Consider the following 17002-nt stretch of genomic DNA (forward strand, 5'->3'; position numbering starts at 1 on the left):
CGTCTTTCAGAGAAATCATAGCAGGAGGAGCACGAATAACCTTGGGCACACGGGAAGTTGGCTTAAGGACAGGACTAGTCGGAGGAACTACTTCAAATGACTGAGAAGGAGTCTCAAAGAATTCACCATCCATCTCGACGTATCTGAAGGTATGCACACTACTGACAATATACTCTTCTTCCCCACACACAGTGACGATCTTACCCTCTATTGGATACCTCAGCTTTTGATGGAGAGACGAAGCTACAACACTTGCCCCATGAATCCAAGGGCGTCCCAGCAAGCAGGAATAGGCAGGACGAATGTTCATTACGTGAAAGATAGTGTTGAAAACCTGAGGTCCTATCTTGATAGGGAGAACCACTTCACCATGGACAACACTCTTCGCACCATCGTAAGCACGCACCACAACGTCACTAGGCTTCAGTTCAATGCTTTTACAGTCAAGCTTATCGAGTACAGCTTTCGGTAGCACATTCAAAGAAGAGCCATTATCGATCAACACATGAGCCAAGGTGATCCCCTTACACTCAATGGAGATGTGCAGAGCTCTGTTATGATTCTTTCCTGCTGGTGTCAGGTCAGCATCGGAAAAGCCTAGGCCATTGTCAACAGTCAGGTTAGCAACATAGTTTTCGAACTGATCGACAGATGTCTCCTGAGGTACATGAGCGGTCTTCAAGAATTTTATCAATGCATTGGCATGAGATTCAGAAGATAACAACAAGGATAACATCGAAATTTTAGACGGAGTATGCCCCAACTGTTCTACCACATCAAAATCACTCTTGCGGATGATTTTCAGCATTTCTTCCATTTCCCGTTTGGCAACATCTTCGGTAGTAACTTCGACCGGCGTCCTTGACTGAGAAGGATTGGTTACTGGTTCCTTTCCTCGAGTTTCAGGGGCGGGATGTGAGATTTCTGGCGAGAAGATCCTTCCACTTCGAGTAATTTTGCTAGTCCCAATAATGTCAACGTCCTTAGGATTAGCAGAATTATCATCTTGCTTTATGCCGTGGATGTAAACGTCACCTCCATAATTCCATGGAATGGCTTTGCTTGAGGAATACGGTATTGGGCCAGGTGCAGTAATAATTAGGGGAGCTACCTTGGGCTCAGCAGTAATCTTCACAGGCACTCTAGTAGCGGTAATCTTCACCGAAACTTTGGACCTAACAATCACAGATATTTCTTCAATAGGGTTTTCCACCTTAGGAATCTTTTCGAAGAGAATTGTACGATCCTCCATCAACTATTGAATACCATTCCTCAACTTCAAGCAATCATTGGGTCGGGGTATACAGAGATCGCAATTTTCAGCGCAACCTGGAAATAAACCAGCCTGCAACAACTTCTTCTTGATGGTCAGGAGAGGAAATGCTAAGTCAGCTACATTAGAAATGTGAGAATTGTCATCCACAGCATTAACAGTCTTGTCATGATTAGGCATAGGAGCAGTGATGACATTAGGAGTCTCTGGAGGATCAAATTCAATTTCTCCAGCGTCGATCATATCCTGAATCTTATTCTTCAACAACCAACAATCGTTTGTATCATGCCCGGGGCTATCGGAGTGATATGCACACCTGGCATTGGGATCATAACGAGGAGAAGTAGTGTTGGGATTTGCAGGAGGATCTCTGAGGGTAATCAAATTTGCTTTTAGCATACCCTGCAGTGCTTGTGCTAAAGTCATATTGATCTTGGTAAACTGCCTTCTTGGTCTGTCTTGTCTGTGTTGGAAGTTTTGAGATGGCGGTGCTGCAATCGTAACTGCTCCAATAGTATGGTCACGATTTTTCTTGTTATGACCCCTTTGACCGTACACAGCATTTGACTCGTTCCTCCCCTGGTAGGACTTTTTGGTGCTTGCAGAGGTAGCCACCTGTATCTTTCCACTTCGAATGCCGCTTTCAACACGTTCACCCGTCAATATAAGTTCAATGAAACCCGATGAGGAACTTCCCAATAGATGGCTGTAGAATGGGCCAGTCAGTGTACTCATGAACATGTCCACTAATTCTCGATCAGTCATAGGGGGTTTGACTCGGCCAGCCAAATCTCTCCATTTTTGAGCATATTCTTTGAAGCCTTCTTTAGATCCCATAGTCATATTCTGCAACTGTAGCCGAGTAGGCGCTAGTTCAGAATTATACTGGTAGTGCTTGTAGAAAGCTGTCGCTAAATCAGTCCAGGTGCGGATGTTAGAGCTCTTGAGCTGATAATACCACTCTAACTGTGTGCCAGACAGACTTTCTTGGAAGAAATGGATCCATAGTTTCCTATCAGTGGTATACGGCTGAATCTTTCTCACATAAGCTCTCAGATGCATCTGAGGACAAGACGCACCATCATACTTAGTGAAAGCGGGGACCTTGAATTTGCGGGGAATGACCACATCAGAGACCAGACCTAAGCCTTCGAAATCCAGACCGGGCGCCTTCTGACCCTCCATAGCTAGCATACGTTCTTCCAGCAACTTATACTTATCGTCTTTTGGAGAGTACTGTTCATTTTCATAATCTTCATCGTCGTCCTCGGGGTTGAAGGGATCAACATTTTCCTCTTCCGAATCATTTTCTGTCTCATCTTCTTTATCCTTCGGAATTCCAGTCTTGACTCCTGGAGCCTGTCCTTTAAGCCTTCTTCCCGGGTTAATGTAACTCACAGCTTTCTTGTCTTTCTTCTTCTCGAGCAAGAGAGCCTTCAGCTCATCCCGCCCCTTGGATAAGTTCAAGATCATCTCCTGGAATTGAGCATTCTGAGCCTGGAGATCTTTGACAGTTTGTTCGACAGCCATCTTTCTGTTTAGAAGGAAGACCGTGAGAATATTGATCTTTTAGAATACCTGTTATGCAATGTTATGTTATGCTATGCAATGTATGAAATGTTTTCAAGGACTTTTGGAATTTAACTTTGCGTAAACCACCGAGAAAGGAACTTTTATTAATAATTTTTTTAATCAACGTTTATTACAACAAAATAATAAAACACAATGAAAGCTCAAGTCTCCCAGGGAAGGCTTCTTTTTGGGCGAAGATATGCATTGAGTCTTCGTTCCTCATTAAGCTGGATGGTGAGCTCTAAAACTTTCTTCCTTTCAGCACAGAACTGAGCTTCAAAAGTATCCCTTTCCTCTCTCAAATGGATCCAGGATCTCTTCAATTCTTCAACATTGGTAGGCATATCTGGATAAGGAATGATCTGAGGAGTACCTCCTTCAACTCCCGGTTCAACAATCAGCGGTCCGACTGCAAGATATGGCATGACAAGTTCACGAGCTCTTGCGCGTACCCATCTGAGATAAGGTTCCATAGGAATAGAGTTTTTCTGTCCTAAAGTGCTTCTTTTCACCATGCCCCAAGCTCGTACAAATCTTTGACGGAGGCCTTGGGAATCGTTGTCATAGTCAAACACAGTGCCTTGGATAATTATTTCATGTGGACCATCTCTTCGAGCACAACCGAACTGACGTAGGGCTAAAGCAGGGTTATAAGTAATACCTCCCCTCATCCCCAGGAGTGGTACGTTAGAGGATTCTCCACAACGGTCGATGAGGATAACATTTTCTTTGAGATGAGGACACCAACGGATGTCTGAATGGGAGAGCGACATTATCCTTTGAGACCATTTCAAATTTTGCTCATTCTTCAAGACTGATCGAGGAAGGTGCGAAATAAACCACCTAGATAATAAAGGTATGCAGCACATGAGAGTCCCTTGCCTCTTCATAGTACGAGTGTGAAGGGAATGCAAAATGTCTCCAAGCAAGGTAGGCACAGAGTTATGAGTGAGAAATATCTTAATAGCATTCATGTCTATGAATTGGTCTGGATTAGGAAATAACACCAAACCATAGATTAGTAATGCTAGGACATCTTCGAAAGCATGGACATCCATAACCTTTAAGAATTCTCGGGCCTTATTTATCAGAAATTTGGCAAGTAAACCCTTAATTCCACTTCTTGTTACCCAATTGGTTTCAATGTCGGACTTTGTCATGTGCAAAGCTGCGGCAACTTTTTCGGATTTCGGACTCTTTTCTAAACCACTAAAAGGTGTTTGATCAAGGATAGGTATCCCAAGCATCCTGGAGAATTCTTCTAATGTGGGTACCAACTGATAATCTGGGAAGGTGAAGCAATGATGTTTAGGATCGAAGAACTGGAATAGAACTCTCATCATATCTTCTTTGAAACCAGTGGTAACCAAATTGAGGAGAGAACCATGTTTCTTGATGAACTGAGCATGATCGGGAAGTTCTGACACTAAATCCTTGAGTTGAGGAGAGGTCGCTACGAAATTGATCCGGATAGTCTTCCTGGAAGCCATAGCCTTACAAAACAGAGCAAAGTTAAATCCCTAAGTCCTTGAAACGGTTAGTACAATGCCATGATGTTATGATGTTATGACGTTATGATGTTATGATGTTATGATGTTATGATGTTATGATGTTAAGTAAATAACAAGCACAAGCAAGTCACACAACAATCATTCCTAAGTTTTATGGCTTGCATGAGTTCCATAGGTAAGTACCCCCCCTCCACTGAAGTTTGGTTGGTTCAACCTGTCCTAGAATAGTAACCGGGTTCTAAAAGGATCTCCAATCATTGACCTTCCCTTAAGTCCACTTCAGTGCAACACCAAGTGGTTGACCAAAGCTTCCCTAAAGTCCAATCTCAAAGAGTGTAGTATCGAGTCTCAACCAACCCCAGTCGGAACCGAAGTCAGTTATCTCACTACTTTCTAATGGCCAAGATGAGTCAATTAGGGTTCTAAAGGTCTGGTTAATGCTTTGATGACACCACGCAGACGCCAAATTTCTCCTCAAGTAAACATGAGGAACATCAGGACATCCAAAGTGTCACATTAACCATAGCCATCATTTTAACCATTCCAGTATACGCCGGATAGTCGCGATGATATCTTGCTACTTACCTAAGGTACACTAGATCCGGGTGTAGGATCTTTCACTCAAGCATAAAATACCCAAGCAATCCCTTAAAAGTAAATCAGACAATTCAAATAAGTGATTTTTTTTTCTTTTTTTTTTCTTTTTTTTAAGGCAACCTCTCTTTTTAAGTTTATCCCCAGTGGAGTCGCCAGTTCTGTCATACGGTGAACTGACTTTGTGTGTTTTTGCTTTGGAAAGCAAATGTCGCGGATAGCAAGAGTCGCCACCGACTTTTCTTTTATCCAATAAGGAAAGGCGGAAAAGAACAGGAAAAACCTTGGTTAGATTTTGGGTTCGGGAGGTACATTATACAAAGGGAAGGTGTTAGCACCCTTTGTATCCATGGTTATCCATGGGCTCTTAATTGCTTAATCACTTATGTTTTTCTTGTCTGAAAAAGTGTGTTAGAGCTGTTTAGAAAATGTTTTGAAAAAAAGAGTTTAACTTTGTAATGATTCTTGTACGAATGTATACAAAGTATTTACCTCGTTTAATTTTGAAAGTTGTTTAGAAAAATATAACTTGGTAATGATTCTAGTATGAATGTATACCAAGTGGTGATTTTCTAATAGATGTTTTGCAAAGTGTGAGGTGTGAAAAGTATTGTAAGTTGTGAGTCAGCATTTAAGAGTTGTACCTAACCAAGGTTTTTATAGGTATTTCCTATCCTTAGGAGGGTAAGACTGTCCTTACTATTGAGAAATAAGTAGTCTTATCCTTTGGATGTAAAGGGACATCGTGGGGTCATCGATTGGTCATTGGAGGCAACATTTGTAAGGATACCTTAGCATTCGAAGGGACAATCATCATTAACTCGTAGGCTACAACGAAGGGTCATCGAGGGACAAAATCATATATTCGCAGGCGACATCCGAGGGACTATGATTTATCTTATAGGGACATGATGATTTAACCGAAGGGTCTTTGCTAAGTGTATCCTCACATTCGCGGGACATGACCGTAATACCGTAAGGCAACAAAGAGAGGGCCAAGATCATATATTCGAAGGCAACAATTTATAATCAGTTAGGTAATTAGGATGAATCTCCACAAGGGTATCCCACAAATAAAGTGGAATACCTAGCATGCTACCTTCTCCGGGAGTATGTGAGCCCTCACAAAATTCAGCAAACAGGTCAGAATACCAAATGGGGTGCGGTCAATAGTTGCACCGAACAAAGGAATCACAACAGTAATAATGTCAGGCAAATAATACACAGCTATGATAGAACATGTCAGATAAGCACAGAACAGAACAGAACCAAAAAAAACAGCGACTGTCATGTTCGCTACTGCCTCGCCTAGCGAAGGCTTGGCGAACGCTCGCTACCTGTTCGCTTAGCGATGTGCTAGCGAACGGCTGCGGGTTTTGAGTCTAATAACAGTACGATTTCAGCAAGCTCCAAACCCTATGGCATCCCTTACAGAAATTACATGGTTAAACATTCAAGACATCCATGCATACTTAAATCCACATGCAAAACCTAAGATATATTTATAAATTCAACCATAATATCACATGTAAAGTGGGAGCATGAAGCGGTAGTGGTAGTGCAAACCTGTTTGCAATTGAATTGCAACGTTGAATTGGCAGATCACTCTTAGGGTTGGTGTTGGGTTGAGTTGGGCGGAGGTAACCTTTGTGCAGATGAATTTCCTTCAGGGTTTCCTTTAGGGTTGCTCTGAATTCTCTTGGTTAGCCTCCAGGGTTTGCTGTCTATGTTTGTGTTTCCTTGCTAGGGTTTCTGTCCGTCTGTCCTCTGTCCCCCTTTTCTGAATGAGGTCTTGGTATTTATAATAGTTTTTTTGTGACCTGATGGGCTCAGAATGAAGCCCAAAATTTCTGGTATTCGCAAGCTTCGCTAGGCGAGTGGTGCAGCGAAGAGTTCGCTAGGCGAAGGATTTTGCTCGCCTAGCGAGCAAGCCATTTTAAGTCATTTGCTGGATTTGGCCACCTGTGTGCTGGGTCTTTGTTCTTTTAAGATCAACGTCTTGAAGAATGAGTTGGAGTGCCTTGAAAAATGTCTTGCAAGATTAACGGGCAAATTTTGGGGTATGACAGGACTGCCCATTGAAGGTAAGGTTGTTAATGGTAAAACCAACTATGCAAATTCAATTTGCATGGATCTCTTGGAGACTGATTTGTTAGATGATAACGCAAGAGGTCAAGGTATACTACTTTCACGCCTTAAGTCGTACTATAATAGTTTATACTTAGATGAGCATTCTACCGAAGATACTCGAATAATAAAAACTAGGTGTTACATTATGCTGTTAATTGGCTCGTTTTTATTTCCCGAAGGTAGTGGTTCTAGCATGCATATTATGTATTTACCTTTACTTAGACATGTAGATAGAATATGAAGTTACAGTTAGGGATCTGTTTGTCTAGCCTACCTCTATAGCTCCTTGTGCAAAAACTCACACAAAGACACATCTCCATTTTCTGGATGTGCTATTTTGCTACAAGCATGGGATTGGTCAAGACTACCGTCCCTAGCACCCGTCAACAACAACCCTTTCACATTTCCGTATGCACAAAAATAAGTTGTTTAAATTGCTATATCTTTACTTAATTATTTAAAGATTATTATCTCTAACTAATATTTTTTGACTTTTTGGTGTAGATGGTCTGCACGTGGTATGAGTTACAACAGATGTCCAAGACACTGTATTACTCAGTATCGCAATCTGTTGGATGACCTTCAACCGACAGACGTAAGGATAATAACTTAATTATTTCGTTATATTTTGTTAACTTCTTCTACCTAGATTATAATCCTATCTTCTTTCACATTTTAGTTCATTTGGTGTCCATACCTTAATTTGGATAATGACCATGAGGTCAACGCTGAAGACGCAGCCGTATGGACTGCATGCACACCGATCATATGGTTCACAACTGTGGAGATGCACAACAGTGATCGTGTGAAGTTGCAGTTTGGTATGCCCCAAAACATCCCAGATCCCCCAACTAGCCTAGGAGAATGGCATCTGCGCAAAGTTAACGACCAATGGAACTTCAATCCATGGCAAAGCTTCGCAAGATCGGAGTGTCGCAAATGGAAGCACCGCCATGACCATGTCTTAACTGACGCAGTCATGCCAACTGAAGAAAAACCAAGTCGTACTTATATGGCTTGGTACAGATCGGTTGGTTTTCACTTCATCGCCGAGGATATGTACTTGTACGACCCACGCCAGATGACTTACACACCTGACACCTCAACATCAAACCCCCAACAACAGTGTCAGACCGGATACACACAACCCCTTATCCGTCAAACCTTTCGTTCAACCAACACACAAGCATACAACCAAAATATGCCATACACCCAACGCCAATACCAAGAGCATACCGCATACCACCACCAACAAATTGACCATCAACCTGAGACCCAACATCGCTTCGCACCCACCCCATCACCCTATCAAAGTTGCCTTAGCCAAAACACCCAACGATCATTCAACACCAACCGCCCATCCTCCTACCATAGCCAAGAAGCCCAAACCTCACAAAACCAAAACATCCAACAACCATATCTCTACCAAACACCCCAACAACCTTTCCAACCTTTCCTCGACGCATTGTTCACACCCATGTCTCCCTTCAACCATCCCGGTGCCCACCAATGAGTCGACCACAACCCAACTTCTCTGGCATGGGTCATGAGCTCAGCTACGGCGGTACACCATTGATGCATACTGAAGATTATGCCGACTTGTCTGACTACCTCAACAGGCCTTCTCCTGTAGTAGGTAGTGACGCTCCTGGCCCATCAGATGCTCAAGCACCGGTACTGAATCATCAATGTGGGTTAGGGTCACGGGTTAGGGTAGCTAGAGGATGTGGGACCGGAGGTCGGTTAGGTGATCCCGATCATCACCATTAGGCTTTTTTGTGTAAACGGAAAATTTTATTAATATCAATTGGTCATATTTCAAATTTATCTATCACGTATACCATTTACAAAAAAAAATTGCATTTTACACTGAGGTGCCAATCCAATTGGCGCCTCCTATCAACTTATACACATGGGCGCAAATTGGATTGGCTAGGGCACATGCCCTAGCCAATCCAATTGACGCCTCCATTCAAGTATTTAAGAGGAGTCACCAATTGAATTGACGTCTCCTCCTAAAAATGGGGTAGTTTGAGAATTTTTTTGAAACTAGGGGTATTTTAGAAATTATGTTTGTAAAAAATTGATAAAGTACCATTGGTTACTTGTTTATGATTAGAAGTATAGAATTAAATTTATTATTTATAATAGTAACAGGAGAATATATATATATATATATATATATATATATATATATATATATATATATATATATATATATTAAATTGAAAATATAAATTTTGTATCACTATAATTGCATCTATCCTCTCTATAATTGCATCTATCCTCTTTATACCTATTACTTGTGTGATAAGTTATCTCAACACTTCTACCTTGGACTCTGTTCCATTACCATTAATGACTCTTGATATTTCGCATTAGTGATCCAAATTCCCATCTATTTGATCCACTTCTCATTAGTTTTTTTCTACATTTTAGATGCTTTCCGTTAAGAGGTAAATAAATGTATGTGACTTACAAATTAAAGTTGAAATAATTGAAGTCAAAGCATCTAAGTCTGCCACAAAGTGAGTTGTTATCCTCCATGATATCCTCCATGATAGGTGCTTGTTTGGATTAAATATTATTTCCTTCGTCTTATAAAAGATATTTATTTGTATTTTTTTATTTTTAAAATAAATATATCTTTAAAATATCATTATAATATTTTTTTATTTTTCTTCCGACTATTATATTTTTATTTATTAATTTTTACTCTTTTTAACAATTTTATTAATTATAATAAATAAAATTAGTTTTTAGTAAATGATACAAATTTTATCATTAAAAATAATATAGTGTTAAAAATTTTATAAATCTCAAATAAAATATTTATTATGAGATGGAAGAGATATACCAAAAGAACGGAATAATGATTCCCATAACATAACTTTTCTTTTTCTATGATTTTTTTTTCGTTTTTTAATTTATTTTCTAGTCATTGTGTTCGTATTTCTATGGAAGGATTATTATAATTTAAAATTCGACTAAGGTTTCTCTTCACGTTCTTTTTAAATTATACAAGATTCAATTATTTCCTTGAAGTTAAGAATTCTCTACATGTTCTTTCTTATTTGAAAAGTCTAGAATATGGCGCAACATCATCAAATGCGCGTCTAAGCCGTGGCGCGGGCCGCGTCGATATACTCCTTACACGTGACTTAGTGTAGTGGATTTCATTATTTCAACCAGTTTCACAATTAAGAAGTATCTCGAATATTCTATGGAACAGTATGACTTTTTTTTATGAAGAGATAATATTTATTGATAGGTAAATTAGAAAAAGTATAAATATGTAAGATACATATATTTTATATTTTTATAAATATAAAATACAGTAAGTTTGATTTCAATTTTAATAAAATAAAAATATTTTATTAAGATGTGCTCCTATTTTTTAAATAAAATTTATGTTATAATTTTTTTTTACAAATGTGATATATTTATAGTTTCACGGGAGCAATTAGAGCATATTATTCACAAAGTATGACGAGATCATATTGTTGACGAGGGGATGACATCGCCCGTGACGTTCTACTCGTCCATGATAGAAAATTTTGGAAAGTGGCATGTCTTAGTCAGAGATAATATAGAAAAAGAGTCGGGAGAATAATCCATGTCTCCATAGGAAATATGGATTCAACGGTCCATTATCATTACTAGGGTGGTTGGTTGTTATTTTAGAGAAATCATAAACTCATGTCTATAGCCCTTTATAAATGTCAACATATACGTCTATATAAATATCTCAGTCTTAGGGTTGAGATTGATTAATCCATTATGCACCAAAAACGCTTCAAATACAGAGCTTCTCAGTCTCATGAGCTTACTCCCATCTCACAGAAAACACCTATAAAACAAAGTTTCTCACTATTGTGAGTTTGCCCTAACACTTAGAAATACTAAATCCTCTGGCCACCTCTACCAGCATACGAGTGTCACACATATGCATTTTTTTAGCAAGTACATTGAAACCCACTATGGAGCTATGGTAAAACTAATATGGGCCACACCTTCTATTATTACTACCACTTTAACTATTTCTCTAGAAAATGTCCAATAAAAATCCAAGTTTCACAATTAACACCATTGACAGGAGGTTCACCGAGAGAAAATACCTCACATAGGTCTTAACTGCAAATATAATCTCCCCCGACCTCTCAGAAGCCATGCGGAAAGGGCCACTGTCCAAAATTGTTTTATCTAACCATGACGCTATCAGAGTCAACCTTCACAACAACGACCTCATGGTCATCATTGTGTAATACGATAACTAGGACATCAAGCGAGTCTTGATAGATTCAAGAAGCTCAAAAAACATTCAATTCAAGAGTACTTTCTAGAGGCTCGAACTCGATTCTGACGGTATTAAAGCATTATAGGGATCACTAGTAGGTTTGCCAGGCGAGCAGGTGCAAGTAATGAGTCACATAACCCTAGAAATGACCTACGGGGCATGAGCAGACTTTAAGGCGGTCAAAGTTAATTACCTCGGGGTGGATGCCTTATCGCCCTATAATTCATCCTTGGCATGTCGACCATCAATTCATTAGGGGCGATTATATCCACCTAATACATGATTCTGAAATACTTGTTACCCAGTGGGCGAGTTGGGATAGTCCAAGGATATCATGAAGCGCCCATGAATGTTATCATAGTAACCTGGCTATGTGGAAGGATGATGTCGCCCTTTTTCTCGAAGCAAAGGATATAAACACCGCGAGTTGGGATCCCAAATTAGGCGTGAAGAGTGAGAGACTCACGCCCACAAAAGATCTGAATGAGGTTCAGATAGGTCCTTTGGATCACAAAGTAACAAAGATAGGCATCTCTTTTTTCAAAGAAGAAAAGCGCGAAATAGTCGACCAACTCAAAAGAAGCATTGACTTGTTTTCCTGGACCCCCTCCGATATTCCAGACATAGATACTAGAGTAATGTGCCATCGTCTAGCCGTCGACCCCTCTGTGAAGCCAATGTCTCAAAGAAAGTGGAAAGTTGGTGAAGAGAAGAGAATCGCCATCGACAAAGAGGTAAATAAGTTAGCAAGCATTGGCCTCATCGTAGAAGTAAAATACTCAACCTGGCTAGACAATTTTGTCCTGGTGAAGAAATCATCAAACAAGTGAAACATGTGTGTGGATTTCACCAACCACAACATAGCCTTCCCCAAGGACCCTTATCCCCTTCCAAATATTGATCACATGATCGATGGGTCCTTAGGCTACATGACCCTGAGCTTCATGGACGCTTATTAGGGGTACAACTAGATTAAGATGGATCCACTGGATGCATCCAAAACAACATTCATGTCAAACCACAACAACTACTATTATAATGTAATGCCGTTTAGCCTAAAGAATGCAGGCCCACTTAACAATGACTCGTGGACGCAATATTCTCACAACAAATAAGGTGAAACTTGGAAGTCTATGCCGATGACCTGATATAAAAACTTCAGAGGGGCATAGTCATACAACATACCTAAAGGGTATCCTAGGATCATTCAGGAAGTATAACATGCACCTGAATCCCGCCAAGTGCTCATTCGGGGAGTAGGTAAGAAATTTTCTTTGTCTCATGTTGACTAATAGGGGGATTGAGGCAAACCTAGATAAATGTCAATCCATCATTGACATGAGAAGCCCCACCAATGTCAGTCTAGCAGCTAACAGGTCGCCTTGCGGCTTTGTCTCGTTTCCTCTCCTGTGCGGGCAATAATGCCTTTCTTTTATTCGTCGTCCTGAAAAAGAAGGGGAAGTTAGAATGGACCAGGGAATGCGATGAGGCATTCTTAAGAATAAAAACATCCCTCACATTGCCACATATCCTCACTCACCCAAAAGTAGGGTCGTCATTACTTCTCTACCTTTCAATCACAAATTAAGTGATAAGTTCAATACTCGTCCAAGAGACGAACAAGGCATAGCGGCCAACGTATTTCATAAGCAAAGTATTTAAAGGCGTTGAAGCTCGATATTAGAAGATTGAGAAATTATCTTTGGCTCTCGTTGTTGTAACACCCCGATTTAAGTATTCTCTTATTTAATTATTTATTTTATTTAACTGAGTATTTGATTTAAATAATTATTTTGTGAATATGTGAAATGTTTGGTCGGTGACGGTATTTGTGGTGTTTTATGTCAATTAATTAGGTTACTGGGAATTAACTAAATTAATTAATAATTTAATTAGAATTGGATGAGAAATTAAAATAAAGTAGTATATATTTTAAAGGCTAGAATTAATTAGGTTTTTATAGGCTTTTTTATCAGTAGGTGAGAAAAAAGCTTGGAAGGGAGAGTATTAGGGCTTAAGAAACTAAGGGTCTTGTCAGGCAGGCTCAACTTAAAGTCTCTCATGAAGGACTTCACTAAAGTTTGGCTCGAAGGACTCCTGAGGGACTCTATTGAATTCTTACTTGAGAAACTCGACTTAAAGTTTAGCCTGAGGGACTTAGAATCTCATCAGACAGGTTCATCTAAATTCCTCATCCGAGGGACTTAGAGTCTTTTCAGACAAGCTCATCTAAACACATCGCCTAAGAGACTTAGAGTCTCATTAGACATGACCCTTTAAATGTCTCGCATGAGGGACCTAGAGTCTCATAAGATAGGCTTATATAAATGCATAACTTGGGGGACTAAGGGTCTCATCATACAGGCTCATATAAACATTTCGCCTGATGGACTAAGTGTCTCGTCAGACAGACTCATTTAAATGCCTTTCCTGAGGGAATAAGGGTCTCGTCAGACAGGTTCAACTTAAAATCTCGTTTGAAGGACACAACTAAAGTTTGACTCGAGAGACTCAACTCAAAGTCTCACCTGAGGGACTTGACTGAAGTCTTGTCTCAAAGACTCAACTTAAAGTATATCCTGAGGGATTTAGAGTCTCGTCAAACATGCTCATCTAAATGCCTTGTCTGAAGGACTTAGAGTCTATTTTTTATGTACCGATAATCACTCACCTCCCTCATCAATCTTAAATGCCATATTCAATATCCTAGATGGATCCGCATATTCTCTCACAAAGCCTAAATTTTATCAATTATCAAGAAAATACAAAATTAAACTCTTTATAATTACAATTTTTTTATCCTTTTGTAGAGCAAGCTCCTCATAGCTCACTGAAATTTTTATTATTTTTCAAAAAATTCAATTAAACATCCGATAACATTTAACCATTCTTCTAAGCGTTAAGCATTTTTATTATTGACCATTTTATTATATTAAATAAAAGAATGAATAGTTAAATAACTTACAAAATTATCTATTTATAAAAAATATAAAAAAATATGTTTATGTTCATTATGATTTTCAATTTTTATTTATTTTAATTTCTAACTTTTAGTCCATATCTTTTAAACCAACTAATGTAAAACATACAATACAATTTTAATAGTAAATATATATAAAATGACAAACAAATTAATGAAAAATACAAAGAGAGCCAATTGCTCGCAATAATTTTTATTATTTATTTTTTAATCATTTTGTTATAATAAATGGAAAAATAAATCTGTAAAAACTTAAAACACTATTAATTAATAAATCTAAAAAATTAATATAAAAATGAATTAAATATACTTTTTTATAATTATCTTGGTTTTTAATATTTGAATCTCTAATTTTTGTAATTAATTTCAATATTCACTATTTATAAAAAAATGATATTTTTCGTCCTTATCTTATAAAAAATGATTGCAAGAACATTCTTTTAGTCCAATGAACACAATTTAAAAAAAGATATACACTAAAGATGTTTAAAAAAATTTAGGAATTAAGCGTTAAAGTTTTTCCTTAAAAAATGGTCAAAGAATGTATTATTTTATAAATAATAAAAATTTATTTTTTAACATATAATTACTAAAAATATATTATTATCATTTACCTAAAAATACTTGTATAAACATATATTTAATATTAAAAAATAGTCAACCGCCTCCATACAAAAAAGCAAACAAACTAAAATTAAAAATAGTTAGTAATAACTAATAAGTTAGTAACATTTTAAAAGTAAATAATAAAAACAGTATCTACTAGGAAGTTTCTTCTATGATTATTTTCTCAAATATAAATACCATAGGTTGCATCGTATAAACATCCAAACATCACAAACTTTATTATACACACAAATCATTCATCAAAATTTCTCTCTTTTCTGTTGATTTCCATGGAATATAAAACCCTAGAACTCAACATAATTTCTGCAAAAGATCTCAAAGATGTTAATCTCTTCTCCAAGATGGACGTATATGCTGTCGTTTCAATCTCCGGAGATCCTGTGAACCCACAGACTGCCACCACCCATATCCACCATAACGGCGGAACAAACCCTACCTGGAATTTCCCGATCAAATTCACCGTCAATGAATCTCTTGCTAATCAGAATCGTCTCTCTCTTGAGATTAAACTCATCTCAAATCGATCTGTTGCCGGAGATACCTTGATCGGTACTGTTCATATGCCTCTCAAGGAACTTCTTGAGAACACTTCCGGGGATTCTTTAAGGCAAGTTAGTTATCAGGTTAGGACAACCTCAGGGAAATCCAAGGGGAGTTTGAATCTCTCCTACAAATTCGGCGAAAATGTTGGAGCTCCGGCGACCAAGTCAGAGGTGAAAGGGAAACATGACTCAAAGATGGGGAAAGATGAACCAGTGTTGGCGTATCCTCCACCCGGAGTGGCGGCAGGGTCTAGTTCTGTTCCGTACGGTACACCGTATCCACCACCGCAACAAGCGGCTGGATATGGGTATCCACCACCGGCGACTGCTTACGGTGGATACCCACCTGCTCAAACCGGTTATGGCTATCCACCCCAACAACAACAACAACCGGGCTATGGATATCCTCCACCACAACAACAAGGCTATGGATATCCACCACAACAACAACAACAACAAGGCTATGGATATCCACCACAACAACAACCGGGTTATGGATATCCAGGGGCACAGAAGCCTAAGAAGAATAAATTTGGAATGGGTTTGGGAGCAGGGTTGCTTGGAGGTGCATTAGGTGGGATGTTGATTGGTGATATGGTGTCTGATGGTGGTGCTTATGATGCTGGATATGATGATGGCCTTGATGCTGGTGGCTTTGATGGTGGTTTTGATTTTTAATTTGTTTGTTTAAAGACTATTTTGTTTTGGTACTTGTTTTTATTTTTACTTTGAGGTTGCTTCTTGTGTTTCAAATTGAAGCTAACTTGATGTATATTTAGCTTTTGAAATATAAATATACTTTTCATGTTTGTGACATCTAATTTGGTCTTGTATGTATGTTTTCTTTTATCTTTTTTATATGTTACATGTTAATGTTTCATGTTATTTTGATATCAAATAAATTTAGTTTTAACAGTAAAACTTGCACCGCACTCCACAGCTCTTAGCTCCCGGATTGAAGCTTCCACCCTAATTTTAACATGCAAGCTTTATGTAGGGGTGGCAAACGGGCATGCCCGCCCCATTTAGGCCCGCCCCACAAAAGCCCACAAAAAAACGGGGCGGGGCGGGGCGGTCATAGTTGAGGATGTGGGCCTAAAACTTAGACCCGCCCCGCAAAAAAGTGAGGGCGGGGCGGGGAAAGCCCGCGGGCACTGCGCTATTTAAGCCTAAAAATGCATAAATTTATGTAAATACACGTGCCCGCAAAAGCCCGCGAAAAAAACGGGACGGGGCGGGGCGGACACATTTAAGGGTGAGGGCCTAAATCCTTGGCCCACCCCGCACAAAAGTACGGGCAAAACGGGCATGCCCGGCGGGCCGAGCCCGTTTTGCCACCCCTAGCTTTATGTCTCCTCAACCCAAGACGACCGACCTCTTTTGATTTGTCCACATTATTACACCCTACCGCATGATACTTTCTCATTATTCCTCTCACCCTAGATGAATTTCCACTACAACCTATGAATTTCTTCA

The 17002-nt window shown here is 39.0% G+C and overlaps 1 protein-coding gene across 1 annotated transcript; it reads left to right on the top strand.

Annotated features, from left to right (window-relative positions):
• The first annotated feature begins 15140 nt into the window (after positions 1-15140).
• LOC127138524 (protein SRC2) lies at positions 15141-16342 on the top strand. Its single transcript, XM_051064996.1, has one exon. The coding sequence runs from the start codon at positions 15254-15256 to the stop codon at positions 16202-16204; it is 951 nt and encodes a 316-aa protein (XP_050920953.1). The 5' UTR covers positions 15141-15253; the 3' UTR covers positions 16205-16342.
• Positions 16343-17002: the final 660 nt, after the last annotated feature.

This window comes from Lathyrus oleraceus, chromosome 1 (assembly GCF_024323335.1).
Source record: "Lathyrus oleraceus cultivar Zhongwan6 chromosome 1, CAAS_Psat_ZW6_1.0, whole genome shotgun sequence".
NCBI classification, from domain to species: domain Eukaryota; kingdom Viridiplantae; phylum Streptophyta; class Magnoliopsida; order Fabales; family Fabaceae; genus Lathyrus; species Lathyrus oleraceus.

Excerpts from the sequence above, each read along its gene's own strand:
- LOC127138524 (XM_051064996.1), top strand. The coding sequence starts at position 15,254 with ATGGAATATAAAACCCTAGAACTCAACATAATTTCTGCAAAAGATCTC.